The sequence below is a fragment of the Morone saxatilis genome, unplaced genomic scaffold (genome assembly GCF_004916995.1).
Source record: "Morone saxatilis isolate NCDOM2014 unplaced genomic scaffold, NCSU_SB_2.0 Contig15, whole genome shotgun sequence".
NCBI classification, from domain to species: Eukaryota; Metazoa; Chordata; class Actinopteri; family Moronidae; genus Morone; species Morone saxatilis.
In genome coordinates this window covers 18,821,232-18,838,430 of record NW_023339707.1, presented here as the reverse complement: position 1 = coordinate 18,838,430, position 17,199 = coordinate 18,821,232, and the positions used below count along the sequence as shown (strand labels likewise).

Genomic DNA, 17,199 nt, shown 5'->3' with positions numbered 1-17,199 from the left:
AGTAGTAGTTGTAAGGTGTTTTTGTTAAACTCTTTTGTCTCTGAAATGGACAGATGTGTTGCACTGGTATCCAAAAGGGAAACCTTTGAATCTAAAACGGATAGGGCTGACAAAGTAGAGTGGTTAGTCGAACCACATAAAATGTCACAAGCTGTTCATGAACTGATATAAATTAAAATATTTGATTTACAATGTACCATGTGTAAAACAGAGTATCATAACTAAGATACAGAGGTTTTGGCTGGAACGATCTGACCCCCATCTCAAAGGACAGTCACCAGGCAACATGTTAAATAGTTTTCCAGAGTTATTATATACAATGAATTGTGCTTTAACCAATGTTAACTGACCGAAAAGAACAATGTTTTTAACTGGTGATAGTTAATCATTATTTTCTACAGGGTTTATTATTATGTACAGGCTTGCTGTTGTTTCAGATCATTAAACCCTAACTGAAAAAATAGCATGTACTTGACTTAAATGTGTGTGTGTGTGTGTGTGGTGTTTGTGTGTGGTGTGTGTGTGTGTGTTTTTTGTGATCAGGGGCGGTCTCTGGTGCGAGGTATGACCGCACGTTCTCTGTCCAAGCATATCCTGGCTTCTGGAAACACTGGTTGGAGAAGAGAGCCTTTAAAACATCAAACTGTCACTGTTTTCCAGAGGTGTTTTATATTATGTCATTTAGTCAGTGTATAATGATAATAATAACGATTATGATACTGAATAATCTGATGTTGATTGAATAAAGCATGATGATGTGACTATGTACATTTACTTCAGTACTGTAATTGAGTACAGTTTTGAGGCACTTGTATTAACCATTTTTTGCTTCTTTATACTCCACTACATTTTAGTGGGAAGTATTGTCCTTTTTAATTTACTATATTTGCTGGAGTTACAATACTTTTCGAGGTCCAGAGAGGTCAAATAAAAAACAAATTAGAGACAAAGTAGAGACAAATCATCTCACAACCCTTTAGATTTATCTTGTGACCCTTTGGAGGGACCCGAGCCCTAGGTTGGTAACTGGACTAAACTACCAAACTCTATACAAAGTAATTAAAACTAGCTCCAAATGCATCAGTATTTAGTCTCTAATATCATATATAACAATAGGTCAGGTACAATTGTGCTACCAATAAATACACTTAGTACTTCTGCACTTCAACTGAAGTAAAATTTTGAATGCAAGATTTTTTCTTTGTACTTTTAATTAAAAGAATTACATTTTTTTGTTGTTGATTCTGGCGCCCCCTGTGGACAAAAGCGATAGTGTTTCCCTTCGCTTTAATTGATTTCAAGGGGAAGCCGACCTGATGGCAGATCTGGTGTGCTTTAGGTCATATAGAGACGTCAGTATCAAATTGAGACTGTGAACCAGTGAAAAACATGTAGTACGTTTAAATAAAGTGTCTGAATTTCATTAAGTAAGAGGTTTTAATATTGCCTTAGTTAAACAGCCCAGCTGATATTCAGGAGGATCTAAGTTATCTATTTTTCATCCGTTCGTCTTTAAAGTGACTTAAATCTCATTACAACCTGTTTCTTTACTGCCCACTTTCAGGTTTATTGGATCGGACCAGTGCTCGGTGCTATACTGGCTGGAGTGTCCCACGAGTTCTTCTTTGCACGCAGTGCATCTCGCCAGAAGCTGGTGGCGTGTCTGACCTGTAAGGATATCGAGATTGTGGAAACGACCAGCATGACTGGATCGTCACTGTCCACGGTCACACAAAACGCCATGAGAGCCAAGCAGGCCAACAAACAAGAAAACAACTGAGGACACATGCATGAAAAAAATACACACAGAAATACATCCTGCAATATTTCAGTGATTTTTATGGAGATGTGTAGTGTGCAGTTCATCAGTCGTGTTAATCGGTCTTGACTGTGAAGGAAACCACAAAAAAAAAATGGAGTAGCTGTGCATTAAGATTAACTTCTCACATGTGAGTCCATTCAACATGAATTACATGTGGTTTGATATAGAAAATGATATGCCAATGGGGAGGGAGGAAGAAAATGCACCTTATGAAGAATACCAATCCAGTGATGAAGAAGAATCCTCAACTTAAGTGAAAGTAGTAACACCTCAAGCGAACATCTGTAGTTTAGGCGGTAAAACAATATAATAATTATCGTAAGATCACCAGTTCCTCCTGTTGAAGTGTCCTTGAGCAAGACGCTGAAACCCAAAACGCATCCTAACGTCATTAATCTGTAGTTTATTTAGTCAATTAATCATTGACGGTTATAATTTCCCAGAGCCAAAGATAGAAAGTTTTCAGATGTCTTGTTTTACCAAACCAACACTCCAAGATATATGTGTTTCTGATGATTAAAAAAAACCCAGAAACATTTGAGAAGTTGGAACTTTTGGCATTTTTGCTTGAACAATAACTCACACAATTGATCGATTATCAAATAATTGCAGATTATCGATTACTTGCTACATAAATGTACATAGCCTCGGACAAAAGAGTCTGGCAAATGATTGTTGAGTACAACATTTCTCCATTACAAGTAGAAATACTGAATAATGTGTAAAAACACACCGGTGAAGAATGGTTCCTGTCAGAGTGTGATATATTGATACATTAACAGTTGAAAGGTTGCATTGACTGATTTAAATATAGTCTAAAAGTCAGTCTGTCACTGAGCTGAAACAGAGTCAGTCGATATTTTGCTAATAAAAGATTTCTACCCCAAAACAGCCATATTTTATGAGTTGAATGTAGAATCAAAGTAACTATAGGCGAACTACAGTTGACAGATTGAGTAAAACATAGTAGAGGAGAGACAGAAAAGCACAAAACAAAAGTACCACTTCACGCTAAGTTAATGACCTGTAAACAATTTAAAATGAGACTGAGTGTCTGAATAACAGTCTCTGTATCAACGGTTCACATTTAAGTGATGATGATACATGCTAAAATAGTCTAAAAGTAGTAATGAGTAAAAAAAATCAGCAATATCAGTTTAATAAAAATATCTATCTAAAGATTGCCAACATTGGTGTAAGTGGCTGTTAGCTACTAGTCATACCAGACTAAGGGAGGCTGTCAATGTGTTTAGTTGAGTGAGGGTCTGTGTTATTGCTCACGAAAGAGGAAGAATGTGTTATTTCCTTTCTCAAAGTTACAGTCTCGCTCACATTTATCATGTGTCAGCAGGAGACCACAGTAAATGTAAAACTCACATGGGAAGGTTGCTTTCAGTTCCTAAAATATTTTAGTGAGTTTTCCTATTTCAGTGTCCTTCCATTGAAACATTCCCGGCTCATTTTACAAATTCTGGCTAAAATGAGTCTTTGCTTGTTGCTTTTTTGTTGCCAATGTGGAGAATATTTACTGTGGAAGCTGCATTTTAAAGGCTGAATGTGACCTTTAAGGTCCTAGTTGGTTGTCATTAGTGTACGTAAAGGTGTAGCCAATACTGTGAGATTCAGTATTGTTACTTTCACATTTGCACATCATTAGAATTTGTAATGGAGACTCATTGAAATCCTGCTGAAAAACACTCTTATGTTCACCATTTTCAGTTGCATCCTGTATCTGTGAATGCTTTGAAATGCTAAAGAGGTCCTTGCCCTGCACTGTGGGTTCAATGATGCTCTCAGTCAGTCCAACATCTCTCTTATGTCTGTCCCTGTTAGCGTCCATCTTTTCTCCGAGGCCTCCTATTCACAATTAAATGGACCCTCATGCCTCTGTAATGGCGCTACAGAAAGAACACCTTCAGTGGAAATAAGCTTTGTATTTTAAAATGGATACAATGAGCATACATGTGTGTGTGTGTGTGTGTTGTTGGTGTGTGTGTGTTGTGTACATGTCTTGTTTGGTATTGTTTAAATGATACTTTTTGCTTCATAAAAACCTTTAATTCTATATTTGTGTGTTTCTGGTAATTTACTGTTGCCATTGTTTGTCTTGAATAGAAAGTGTTTTTGCATGTAGATGTTAAGAGTCACTTCGGACACAACATTTTCGTTGTGACGACTATGTTTGTTTTTTTGTTTTTATTTTGAATGAACTGACCCTTTAAACCCAATATTTGATATAATAAAATGTATACTTATTATGTATTCATATGAATAATTGAGGTAAAACACACTGTAAATTGTATTTCAATGTATTTAAGTCTAAAATAAAACCATCAATATCACTATAGCAGTGTAATTTAAATACACACATGCACGGTGCACACACTTATACATAAAGTACTTACACACACACGCAAACGTGCACAATAGCTATAACTGCCACGGTGCCGCCAGCATTTTGCATTGTGTGTGTTCTTTCTAACATGTATAAAAGGGAGTTAAAAGGGCAAACTCAGCATTCTGCATTCATCACCCCCCCCCGCCCCCCAACACTGATGGCTCTCGACTGGTCAGCGCGATGCCCTGTTGCGGCTCCCCGCCGTCCCCCCACATCCCTGCTGCCCTACTGCACCTCTCCCTTTTCCACCAGCTACACACACAGAACTTTCAGGTCTTTGGTCGTACGTCCTCCTGCAACACACACAGACAAACACACACAGACACACTCTCACATAATGCAAACCTCTGCCGAGCACCTCCTAGAAGCCCCTGTCACAACAGAAGAGACACAATCCACTGTGAATTATCGTTGGTTCGTTGCTTGTGGCTCCATGTTTTCCCTCTCCATTGTTGTTTTTCTACCATGCACAATTTTTCGTCACCTTCTGGTGTCTCCATTGGCGTTGGCTGTGGAGCCGTGCCAGCGACGGCTCTGAGCTCTGAGGAATTGTCAAGTTCATAATCACAGGCCTCTGCGTGCAATGACTGCTGCAAGATAGTCATATTCTTTTTCCCCTCTTAAATATTCCTGAATGTCATCGGCAGTGATTGGCGGTTTAATTATCTCCAGAAAGATAGAACAGAAGTGATACACGTGATTAGAAACTTTGACTGTAGCTTTAGCGTTTAGCATTGCAAATTGAAGACGAGGCTTTGTTAGTTTGTTACATCTGTGCTTTAGCTTAATATGTATTTTTGTCTTGTCTCTGTCCACATGCTTGTTACAGACAATGGTTTCACAGGGTCAGGCATTTCAGTGTATGGGTCAGTTCAGCGCTGTTAGCTTTGGGCACTTCCGTCCGGGGCCCCAACTGTATTATGTGCATGTGTGTATACGTGTATGTGTGTGTGTGCATGTGTGCTTTCTGTTCTTGTCCATCAGCATTTGCATCCCATGATTATGACAGTTATGATATGTCAACAGATGACATACGCCCCAAAGAAAACGTTCTCCTCTCGGCTCCAGCTGCTCTTCGCCGTGGTTGTTCCTCCTCATTTCCCACTCAACCTGAATATAAGATACAATACTTCCTTTTGCTTCTTCAACCAAAATCTCTCTACCCTCCCCCCAATAAATGTTTCTCATTCTCGCTTTATCTGTTTCTCTTCTCGGATATACACCGCCTCTCTTTTGGCCTCCGTCTGTTATGGGGGGGCGACAGAGGGGTTAAGTTTGTTTGATTTAGGATGTCCAGCACTGCCGCCCCCCGCCCTTGGCCCTACAGGGGGATTATGGCGTCACCTGGGGCCCCTGGGGGGGTGTTATAAAGCCCCTGTCTGGCCCTCTCCCCTCCGTCAGAGAGGCTAAAAGGTCCACCAGACACTCTGTCTATCCCCGTCTCTACTTTAGAAACACCCCTTTAGCATTGATGCCCACCTCTTCTTGACAACTCATCCCACCTGAGATCTCCACCCACACTCCCACATTATCTCATACCTATGTCTTTGCGACAGGTGGACAGAGGTGGCAAGCGAACGCAGCTGAGTTGATTTTACCAACCCAGTTCACGGCTTGGTAAAGATCCGTTGAGTGGATTCGTCTGTTGACGTTCTGAAATCCTGTTTTGTCTTTGAACTGACTCTCTGAGCGTTTTTGGTCAGCCAAGTTAGCTGACTTCAAAAGGGAGATCCTTCTTTTGTTATTTTTGGCATTTAAAGAGGACCGAAAAGGTACACATTTACCTTTTCTAGACCTGATTTATTTTTTAAAGAACCTTCTTCATCTGGTGGAGAGCCTCAAGTGAACAGTCACCATGTGGGAGTTCCGGTCCATGAATTTTTGGCGGGCTGTCTTCGCAGAGTTCTTCGGGACCATGTTCTTCGTATTTTTCGGCATGGGCGCTGCCCTGCGCTGGACCTCTGGGCCCCATCATATCCTTCATGTGGCCCTGTGCTTTGGGCTAGCAGCTGCCACCCTCATCCAGTCCATTGGCCACATCAGCGGCGGCCACATTAACCCTGCCGTCACCTTTGCTTACCTTGTTGGCTCACAGATGTCTCTTTTCCGCGCCATTTTCTACATAGCCGCCCAGTGCCTGGGTGCTGTAGCTGGGGCTGCTGTGCTGTACGGGGTCACACCCGGCAACATGAGAGGCAACATGGCGATGAACACGGTAAGGACCCAGTATGCATGTTTAAGAAGATAGCAATGTTGAGGAAGGTAGAAGTTTGTAGGTAGGTTGATTTCATCCATGGCAGATTTATTTTAGAGTTTAGGTTTGGATGGATTCCACTAGTTGGATAAGTTAAGGTTCAGTTCAGTAAAGTATACCTTTAAGTCCAACCAGGCTTACTATTTAAACAATGCTTTAAAATACCTGAAAAACCAAATGCTGTGTGCATAATTATTTCCATTTACTCATAAATGTTCTGAAATAAAAGAGAAATTCTGTGGCATATGTTCAATACAGTCTCTGAAACCATGATTTCTTTGACTTATGCAACTATATTTTTGTCCATCTGTGTATCTGCAGCTGCAGCCTGGCATCAGCCTGGGAATGGCCACCACTGTGGAGGTTTTCCTCACCATGCAGCTCGTGGTGTGCATCTTCGCCGTGACTGATGAGAGGAGAAACGGACGCCTGGGATCTGCTGCCCTATCCATCGGCTTCTCCGTCACCATTGGACATCTCATGGGGGTGAGATGCATGGACACACACACTTTATATAATAATTAAATATTTCACAACACAATGCAGTAACAAGTGTTATGTGTTTTAGATGTACTACACCGGTGCTGGAATGAACCCTGCTAGGTCCTTCGCCCCTGCTGTGCTGTTCAGGAACTTCATCAACCACTGGGTAAGACTTGCAATCACACTGAAGATATCAACCTCAGCAGGAATTATAAATGAGTGAACACTGTGTTAAAACGTTAAATCTGATGTTTGCCGCCTGCAGGTGTACTGGGTTGGGCCAATGATAGGAGGTGCCATGGGTGCCCTTCTGTACGATTTCATGCTGTTCCCACGCATGAGAGGTCTGTCCGAGCGCCTGGCCACACTGAAGGGCAGCCGGCCCCCCGAGAGCGAGACCCAGCAGGACACCCGCGGGGAGCCCATCGAGCTCAAGACACAAGCCCTATAAACCTGCCCCTGCCCCCTTCTCCGACTGGGGCCGAGGGATGAGGGACAAGGCCCTGAGCTACGCCAACCCCACCTCCACTGACCCCCCATGCCTTCACACAACATCGCACAACACTAACCCAAATACTCACATCTAGACTAACACATGATAAGATTATTCCAGCTGCCACTGTAAAAACCGACACACACAAACAGGTTCACAACCTCCAACCTCAACACACAACAAGACTCCTCTACCCCCTGGTCCTCACTCTGTATTCTGAACTGGACATTGTGTTATTGATAAATGGTGACCAGAGCCTGAACCCGGAAGCTGCCTCGTCTCCTCACGCCCGCCTGCTTCCTCCTCCCAGCCAGGCCTTCATCTGCGACTCAGAAGAGCGTGGAAAAACCTGAAACTGAGAGGTTTGGGGAGGCGGGTGTCGGAGAACGAGGGCAGGATGAGGGTGAGGCGGGGATGTGGGTATGATATGAGAAGGGTAAGAGGGCATGGGGAAGGTGAGGGTGGAGTAAAGGGGTGGGGGTTGGGGTTTGGGTAGGAGTAGAGAGGGCAACACTCTGGGTTTGTGGTCGTTTCAAGTTGGGTTAGACCAGTGAAGATGGGCATGCTTTTCATTATTCATCTGAATTTATCTCCATTTTATTTAAATTTTTTTTTAAGGTTCATTTTGTTTTCTGCACTTCAGACACCAGACGTGGATGTATGATACCATTAGATTTTACCAGGGTTTCACTATTTTCAATCACTACATTTTATCTGTGGGTTTGTGTTTGTGTGTGTGTGAATACTACTGCAGTACATGTGTGTGCGCGCGTGTGCGTGAGAGTGAGTGTGTGCGAGTGTGTGCGCCTGCCTGTGCGTATGAGTGTGTTTGCAAGTGAGTGTGTATATGTGTATGTGTGTGATCAAGATTGCAGATACCGTACTTTTTATTTTGTTTTATTTTCATTACCGCTCTCCTGTTTCGTACCATTAACTGTTCATTTTGTCATCAATTTTTAAGACATGATCATTTCTCCTCCCCTCACTGTGGTATTTGCTATGATATTCATTTTTACATAAACCATCTGCTTTTTTGTTCTGAACCAGCGCAATCCAAAGGAAATGTTGTATCCCAGACTTTGATAGTAGGTCTGTTCACTGCAGATCGGCTGCGCAAGCTTTACATTGAGTCTCCTTTTATTATTTGATCCTTACTGGGAGCACAAGGCGTTTCAATAAACATTTCAATGATAATAAACATAAAAACTTGATACAAGGTTTGGGTCATTTTTGTTTCTTTAAATTTTCTACTTTGTTGAGGCGCTAAGAATGGAGGAAAGTGTGAGCTGCAATAAATTATTCTGGCCAGAAGAGGGCGATAAGAACACATATCAGACTCTCACATTTATAATTTAGACTAGTTGAGGACCTGAATGATATTTGGACAAAAGTGAACCATAAAAAGCAACAGTCCACAGTGGTCAGTGTGCTTTAAGAAACACAAAGCTGTTATAGGTCACATTAGTTTGACATATGTAAGGGAGGTGTTGTTAAGGGAGGGGTTGTCTGGGTAAGACAGGTTTCACCCATAGGCGGACTTTTGCTGGTGAAGAAGATTAGGTTAAAACTGACACATTCATTTTATCTTTCACTGTCTGCTGTTGTGCATCACAGCTGATAAACTGCAGAACGACTCCACCTCTAGAGTCCTGACAAAATAAAGATAAAGTCTGGTGATTGTCAGAAATTTTTCTTATTGTAAACAAATACCCACGAAAAGATCAAACCAACTGTTAATTCATTCGGGATCAAGTGTTGTCTGTCTAGCCAAAGCCTGATATCCTATTTCTCTACAAACCTCCATCATTGTATAAAACAATCATCAATGAGCCACATAGATGTACTGGGTGACATGTCCCTTCATTATGATAAACCTGGGCACTGTAGTTTATTTTGGGTAGATCCCACAAACACCGCCCTGCTGCTTTAATTAAGAAGAGCAGCTGAAAATAGTCCCCAACAAATACAATATTTACTCCTGTTTGAGAAAAGTGTACCAAGAAAATGGTAGCAGTAACTGATGCAGTCACATTAGTGGCTACAAGCCATAATGTACAGTATATAACCCAAAAATACAAAACAATTAAAACATTAGATTTGCACAAAGTCAATGTCTATTGGACTTATTTAAAAGTATAATTCAATATTTTGGGAAATACACGCATTCACTTGAGAGTTAGATGAGGTGATTGATAACAGTAATATTTATACAGTTAATATAAAGCAACAGCCAGCAGCTGATTAGCTTAGCTTAGCATAAAGACTGGATTCAGGGGGAAACAGCTACCCTAGGTCTGTCCAAACTAAACAAAATCTACCTACCATGGACCTCTAAAGCACACTAATTAACATGTTACTGTACATCTTGTTTGTTTAATCTGTACAAAAGTGTATACAATTTGCTGTTTTACTGTACAAGAGTAATATTTGTCCAGGAAGCTGTTAGCAGGTAACCAGCGGCAAAAGACAAAATTTACCAGTCTATCATTAAAATGTCTGTGACTTATATGACCAGTGTGTGACTCTCCTCCTCCTCCTCCTGGTAGTGTCATGCAGCAGCTGTTTCCCCCCTTTAACCACAATGACTGTAATTCGACCACACTTCTGAGAAATATTCATTTTATTTTGCATATTTGTTGTAAATGTGATGTATGGCTTGGTTTACGACTACTAAGGTGGTGCCACAGCACCGTGAGACTCCAGTTTCACCACTAAAGCATCAGTCTGTATTCTGCAGCTGGGAAAAAGAAAAACAAAGAAACAACTCTGACCAGTACAATGGGCTGGAAAAGGAGCTCGGTGCTGACACTGGCGTATACTGCATCACTCTATTTCTCTCTCACTCACACACACAGAAACAGACAGCTAATACACTCACACATATTCAGTAACAACATACATCTTGACACCTACATCCAAACACATTTACTTGATATGTATTGACAACTTTGTAATTTATAATAAAACCAAACACTCCTCAAAGACCAAATCCAAAGACACCAATAGTTACAGGCCTACGCTTCTTGTGAGGGCTACGTCTGCAACTAATTATTATTTTCATATGTAATCTGTTGATTATTTTCTTGATTAATCGATTAGTTGTTTGGTGTATAAAATGGCAGAAAATGTGGTTCCCAAAGCCCTCAAATGTCCTGTTTTGTCCACAACCGGAAGATATTCAGTTTACTGTCATACAGGATTTAAGAAACCAGAAAATATTCACATTTAAGAAGCTGGAATCAGAGAATTACTGGACTATTTTTTCTCTTTAAAAAGAAATGCTCAAATTGATTATCAAAATAGTCGTCATTAATTTAAAGCAGTTGAAAACTAATCGATTAATTGTTGCAGCTCTTGTGATGACTATTGTGTTTTAAGTGTTAACAAAGTCTTTCTTTGAGAAATGTCCTAGCAGTAGCATTACACAAACAAAATACCAGTGTCGTCTACCTTATTCATGCTCATCCTTTATCATCATAATTGCATATTCTGTTAAACTGTGATTATCACTGTGTAATGACTTGGCAGCGGTCGATAAAAGGAACAAAAGGGAATACAAAGAACATTTAGTTCACCGGAGATAAAAGACTAATAAAAAATGACAAACACAAACTGAACCAGGTACAGAGAGAGAGAGAGAGATCTCTAAGGCCATAGACAGAAAGGTAACCTTGAAGAGGAGGTAATTGGACCTGCGTTTCTGAAAGAAGAACTGGCTCTCAGCTTGGCTAATATCCAGCATTCAACTCAGTACCTTTGGAGAAACTGCAGCCGCAGCATCATGTCAAACAGACATATTTGTCATTGTCTTTACCCATCCGCTCTCCAGCAGTCAGCCTGCCTCCAACCTCAGCGCTGAGGGTCACGGGTAAGAGAGAAACGTCCAGAAGATTACCAGTCGTCTCATTCCAGTCCCAAATGTCTTATGAAAAACATTCAGATCATATGCTGATGACGGTAGCAATAGAACATTTTTATTAACTATTACAACAATAATATATATCTATATATATTATAGTATATACTATATACTATAATAGTATAAGTCTATATACTATATATATCTATATACTATATATATATATATAGATTATATACCTATATATATATACTACTAACGTATGACTAGAGATATATAGAGATATATATATATATATATAAAGAAACAGGAATGAGAGTGGTTACTTTAAGCCCTTTTGATTACATCACACTCTCTTCCTGGTTATCCAGTCTCATCCTGATGATGTCACAGGTCAACAGTCTTGCTGTTTTGAATCATCAGCTCAGCAGCTCCAGCTCCACCCGGAGCTGCTCACTGCATGCGGTCGGGCTGGTGCAGAGGGTAGTGGAGGAAGGCCTGCGGGGCGGCAGACATGGTGGTGAGTGCAGCCAGAGGAGGATGGATGGCAGCCGGAGGGGTCGGGGATGCAGTGAGAGCGGGCGCAGGAGTCCCGGGCGAGAAGCTGTAGCTGAGGTAGCCAGCGGAGGGCGACGGTGAAGGGGTGTAGGGGTACTGCTCCAGTCCTGTGGGGGCGTAGTGGCTGTAGGCAGAGCTGTAGTCCAGGTAAGGGGAGGCGAGTGCTGCTGCTGTGGGGCTGAGCTGGGACTGCAGCACCAGGCTGGGCTGGAGGAACGCCTGGGGGTAGACGTACTGCTGGGCAAGCCTGTACGGACAGAGGAACAAGAGTTAGGACTGGAGACTTAATGATCAATTAACTGATGAACAATTTCATTTATTCAGCTAAAGTACCAAATATGTTCTTGTTCCAGCTTCTCATATGTGAATATTTGCTGGTTTACGATGATTGGACAAACCAAGCAATTTATATATGCCAACTTGCAATTGTTCTTTATTTTCTGACATGAGATGATTTCTGGGTGCTTTTCACGCCTTTATTTGGACAGTGTAACTGGAATCAAACTTCTGGCTGCTGCAGTAAGGACTCACCCATACATGGACCAGAAGTTCTCCCCCAACAGCACTAGTTTTGAAAAGATACGCTCATACTGTATATACACACACAACTGCACATAAACAAGGACAAACCTGGGAAGGAGTATTCTTCTGTGTGTTTATATATAAATATAAGTTCTAACCGCTTTCTCTCTCATCATCTTGTAGTATTGTTATTTCTAAGGACTTGGCACCTGGAGATGTGACTACAGTTTTCTTGTTGATGATGACAATAAAGCTCTCTTTATTTATTTGTATGATCATCATCAACCTCATGGTTTTTTGATATATATGACTTCCTTTTCTAAACCATGTTTTTTATATTGTATATTTAGCTAGTACACCACAGTGTAAGCCTACGAGCTCTCCCTTTTCTGTCACATACGTTGAGAAGCTACTTTTCTTTTCTTTGGCCTGTTTTTAAGCCATTTGTTTTATATGTGTAAAAGCGTGTTAAGCTAAGCCCCAAGAACAAAAGAAGTGTGATACATGAGAGCCCTTAAAATAGATAATTACACACGCAGGCTTGAACCACATCTGTAACTGTATCCAAATATCTGATGACAGCATCAGCAGCAGCAGAAATCTGATTAATGTGTGTTCAGAGCCGTCACTTTAGGTACCTCTGAGAGATCTGATCTCATTATTAAGTGTCGTATAAACAAAAACAGTAACCAGAGACAGACACACACACTCAACAGTCAGAGTTGCATATTTTAACACAAACAGGCAGCAGTTTCTTCAGTAACTGCTCCTTTTCTTTACATCTCAACATTAACATTATAGTCCTATAAAAGCATCCTCCTCCTCCTTTAAGAGCAATTATCGGTACTGTTGCCTTAAAATAGACCTTCTCCCTCGTGTTTTGTCTAATTAGCACACTGCGTGAGAAATGTTCAAAAAGAAACGCTTTGTTCTAAATGAGATATCCTGCCTTTTAAAAATGAAACGCTAAATAACAAAATTACTTTTAATCACAATTGCTTTTATTTCTGAAATGAATAATAATAACATGCCTGTGCACACACACACACACACACACACACACACAACCTGCCACAACAGATGCAGTGCTTGAGACTGTTGATACTCCAAGCCACAGCAATAATGAGAAAAAAAAGTGCTCTACTGTCCTCCTGTATTCAGTCATGCCCTTGCCTGAGGCTGCCCACTTAACCTGAACTGCCTCAGTTACATCTGGCAACAGCAACAGCGATCATATCCCAGGAACTAGGTTATGCTGCTGCGCTTAAGTAAAAACAACAGAACATGACAGTATTTAACACTTACACTCCCGCGATCAGGGCCTACAGTCAAACCCATTAACCTGACAGTAACCTTGTCACTGAGTCTGAACAGGTGATCAGGGGCAGCGAGAGGCAGTCGTTTACCCCTAAACAGAGCGAGAGCAGGGATCAAGTGTGATTACACAACAAACAGGGGGACTGGGCCTGTTCACACCCACTCTGCTGTATACACAACACACAGCCACACACCGGCATGTACAGCATGGAACACGGAGCACATTTTGGGCGCATCAGCACCGCACGGAGAATGACTGCATGACACAATTAGCCAATACCTTTTCAGATAGCAGAACGGCTTGCTTTCTCATAGGCTGTGGTCACAGAGTACGATATATATGGCTGTGCTCCGGTCCTACCAGTTCCAGGGCCCTTGATGTACAGTCTGCCTTATAGTATACTCCAGTGAACTTTATGTTAGTGCTTATTTAACCTTACTGAACTCTTGAACGGGGAACCCTAAAGTTTAAAGGTAGAGAAAACGTGCCTGAAAACACACATTTTTCTATCTGCTTGTTTTCAATTTCAAATCAAATCACACTGAATGTAATTGAAATATTATGTATTTTAAGACTGTTTTTATTTTTATTTTAGAGTTACTGTACGCACATGACAGTGATATCAATCTTCTTCTTGTGCACCATGTTAAATACATTTCTCTGTAATTCTGTCATATTTTTGGAAACTTTTTGGAAACACTGAATTGGACTAAAAGTTCTCAGTGATCAAACAATATGACACAAGTCTTTAATGCTTTTCTTTTCAACTTCAAAGCAATAAAGCAATAGCTTATTTATATTTACATATATTTAAATGTATAATTTGCTTTTTTGGTGAGAGTTAGATGAGAAGCTTGACGTCATACTCAAGTCTGTATGATTAATAAAGACTATAGACATCAGCCCATTAGTTTAGCTTAGCATAAAGAATGGAAACAGGGGGAAACAGCTAGCCTGGTTCTCTCCAAAAGTTAAAAAACAGCATTATCTTTATCAGCAGTTTGAGCTACAGTAGCTTGTCTGTTGGGGTTGGACCACACGGACCAGCCTTCACTCCCCACGTGTATCAATGAGCCTTGTCTGCCTATGACCCTGTCTCCAGTTCACCATTTTTTCCTTCCTTGGACCACTTTTGATAGATAGTGAGCACTGCAGACCAGGAACACCCCACAACAGCTGCAGTTTTGGAGATGCTCTGACCCAGTCATCTAGCCATCACAATTTGGCCCTTGTCAAAGTCCCTCAAATCCTCACACTGCCCATTTTTCCTGTTTCTAACACATCAACTTTGAGGACAACATTTTCACTTGCTGCCTAATGTATCCCATCCACTGACAGGTGCCATGATAATGAGATAATCAGTGGTATTCACGTCACCTGTCAGTGGTCATTATGTTATGGCTAATCAGTGTAATTAACACATTTACAAAATCAGTGTGTAAAAACAATTTTATGCTTTTGTACGGATTAAACAAACAAGACACAAAGTGTTAATTAGTGAGCTTTATGATGCTGTGCTCTTAGCATGAGAGTATCAATCACTCTCTGCCAAGAAAACAAATAAATGTATTTCTCAAAAACTGAAACTATTCCTTTAAGGAGGAGAGAGGAATGTTTTTTAAAGTTTGCTGCGTGTTCAGCTTAACCTTATTAAAATGGTACATGTCAAGATCTTGTATAACAACCTCGGTTGTGAGAAAATAACTCAGCTTCTCGCTGAGCTTTAACACAATGGTTGAATGGTGCAATTGTTAACGCTGTCAAAAACCCTGATATGTTCTCTTTTATGAAACAGGAATTCTGACTATGTCTATATATTCTACTGAAAAAAAGGTTGTACACCATTCAGACTTTATTTCTTTGAGCAGACATCTGTGCCAGAAACAGACATTATGCAAGTCAATTAGAAGGACTGTTTGATTTACTGGTAAAACAGTGTGAGCTTCCACTTTTTTTAAACAAGATTAAATGTGACATTTTATCACCATATTGGACTTGTTTAAGTGCAGTGAAATACTGCAATCTAGATTTTAGGACAATCTATAGCCTGAAAACACTACCTGTGTCCCAATTCCACAGTGCTAATTGTACAAAGTATGAACTATATACTTATCTTTATAGTACACAATTTAGTTTCAGAAGTGGAGGGGTTACAATGAAGTCAGATGTTCTTCAAAAACCCCTAAAAAATAACAAATTATGCTAAAATGTGTTATTATGCTTTCCATAATAATGATATTATAACAAATGCTTTCTTAATTGCTGTATTGTTAATGCACTAACCATAATAGAAACCTCTGATAAATAATGTTGTATTCACATATTTACTATAAGGAGCTTTGTTCTCTAGTGCATTATCTTCGATTGATGCTTGACTCATCTTTTAGGAGAATACCATAAATGTATGTACATTAATGTTAAAAAGGTGAAGTACCTTCAGCCCTGAGTAACATCTGCAGTCTTCCTCTCAGGCTACATACGGCCACAACAGCCTTGAAGAAGAAAGGGCATTTTCTATAAGCAGGAAATGATGCAACACATGTGCTGTCGGCCATAAATCAAACTGCAACTTTAGAATCACAGTGTCATCTGCACTCCACAAAGAGAAAGCAACATGTTTTTCTAAATGTGATAATACTTCTGTCACCACCGTTCACAACAGCACACTCAAAAATCAAGCATTTTTTAGTAGACCGTGCAGTGTGTACTAATTTTATAACTTAACACACTAAAGAAGACTCAAAACTGCTCATAAATGGTTTGTAGTGTGGATGCAGCTATCTGAACGATGCTTGGATGCTTGATGTATTTTTTTTTTTTTTACAACAGATTTTCTAAATGAGATTTTGAGTTCACTACTCAAGAATTCAGTTTATCTGCTTTGGTAGTTTTGATCAAATTTGACTGTCAGTTGCATGGCAACATTAACACAATAACACAACTCAAATGTTGCTCAACTATGTTCGGTGCACAGAAATATGTTAACATCAACTTTTTCCAACTGAGCCTCGTCCCACTTTAAACCAAAACATGACAGAAACAAGAATTAATTCATCTCTTGTGTGAAATAACCAAAACTGTGGCAGAAGATTGTGTGTTCACATACAACCGCATCAGTTAGAGTGAGAAGCTCATTAAGAGATTGAGATCTGGCCAAGAAAGCAGCACCAAAGACGACAAATGCAAAACCTGCAGACTATAATGACACACAACAACACATAAAGTCAAAGCACAGCTGAAGCTAATATTGCCCTGACCCCTCTGTATCCCATCTCTCCTCGCTCGCACTCCGTCAGTCTCTCCCCGAGCAGAAGTGCAGTGTCATTCCCACGGCTGTGTGCCGCTGCCTGCCAGCCTGCCTGTGCACTGGCCTGACTGATCCAATGTGACAGCGGCATCGTACGAGAGGGAGCTGAGCCTAGCCTCTCCTCCCAGTGCTTGGCATCATTGCTGGCTGTCAAACACACATTTATATATATTTATACAGACACA

The 17,199-nt window shown here is 40.6% G+C and overlaps 2 protein-coding genes across 2 annotated transcripts in view; both read left to right on the top strand.

Moving 5' to 3' along the window:
* The window catches only part of LOC118324843 (aquaporin AQPAe.a), a 7,077-nt gene extending 5,297 nt beyond the window's left edge, over positions 1 to 1,780 (top strand). Inside the window, exon 6 of the mRNA XM_035657320.1 lies at positions 1,565 to 1,780. Coding sequence (XP_035513213.1) covers positions 1,565 to 1,780 — 216 coding nt within the window. The remainder of the gene's footprint in view (positions 1 to 1,564) is intronic.
* Positions 1,781 to 6,075: 4,295 nt separating this feature from the next.
* mipb (major intrinsic protein of lens fiber b) lies at positions 6,076 to 7,408 on the top strand. The gene is made up of 4 exons (XM_035656751.1): positions 6,076 to 6,435; positions 6,796 to 6,960; positions 7,043 to 7,123; positions 7,223 to 7,408. The coding sequence occupies exons 1-4, from the start codon at positions 6,076 to 6,078 to the stop codon at positions 7,406 to 7,408; spliced, it is 792 nt and encodes a 263-aa protein (XP_035512644.1).
* The last annotated feature ends 9,791 nt before the right edge of the window (positions 7,409 to 17,199 follow it).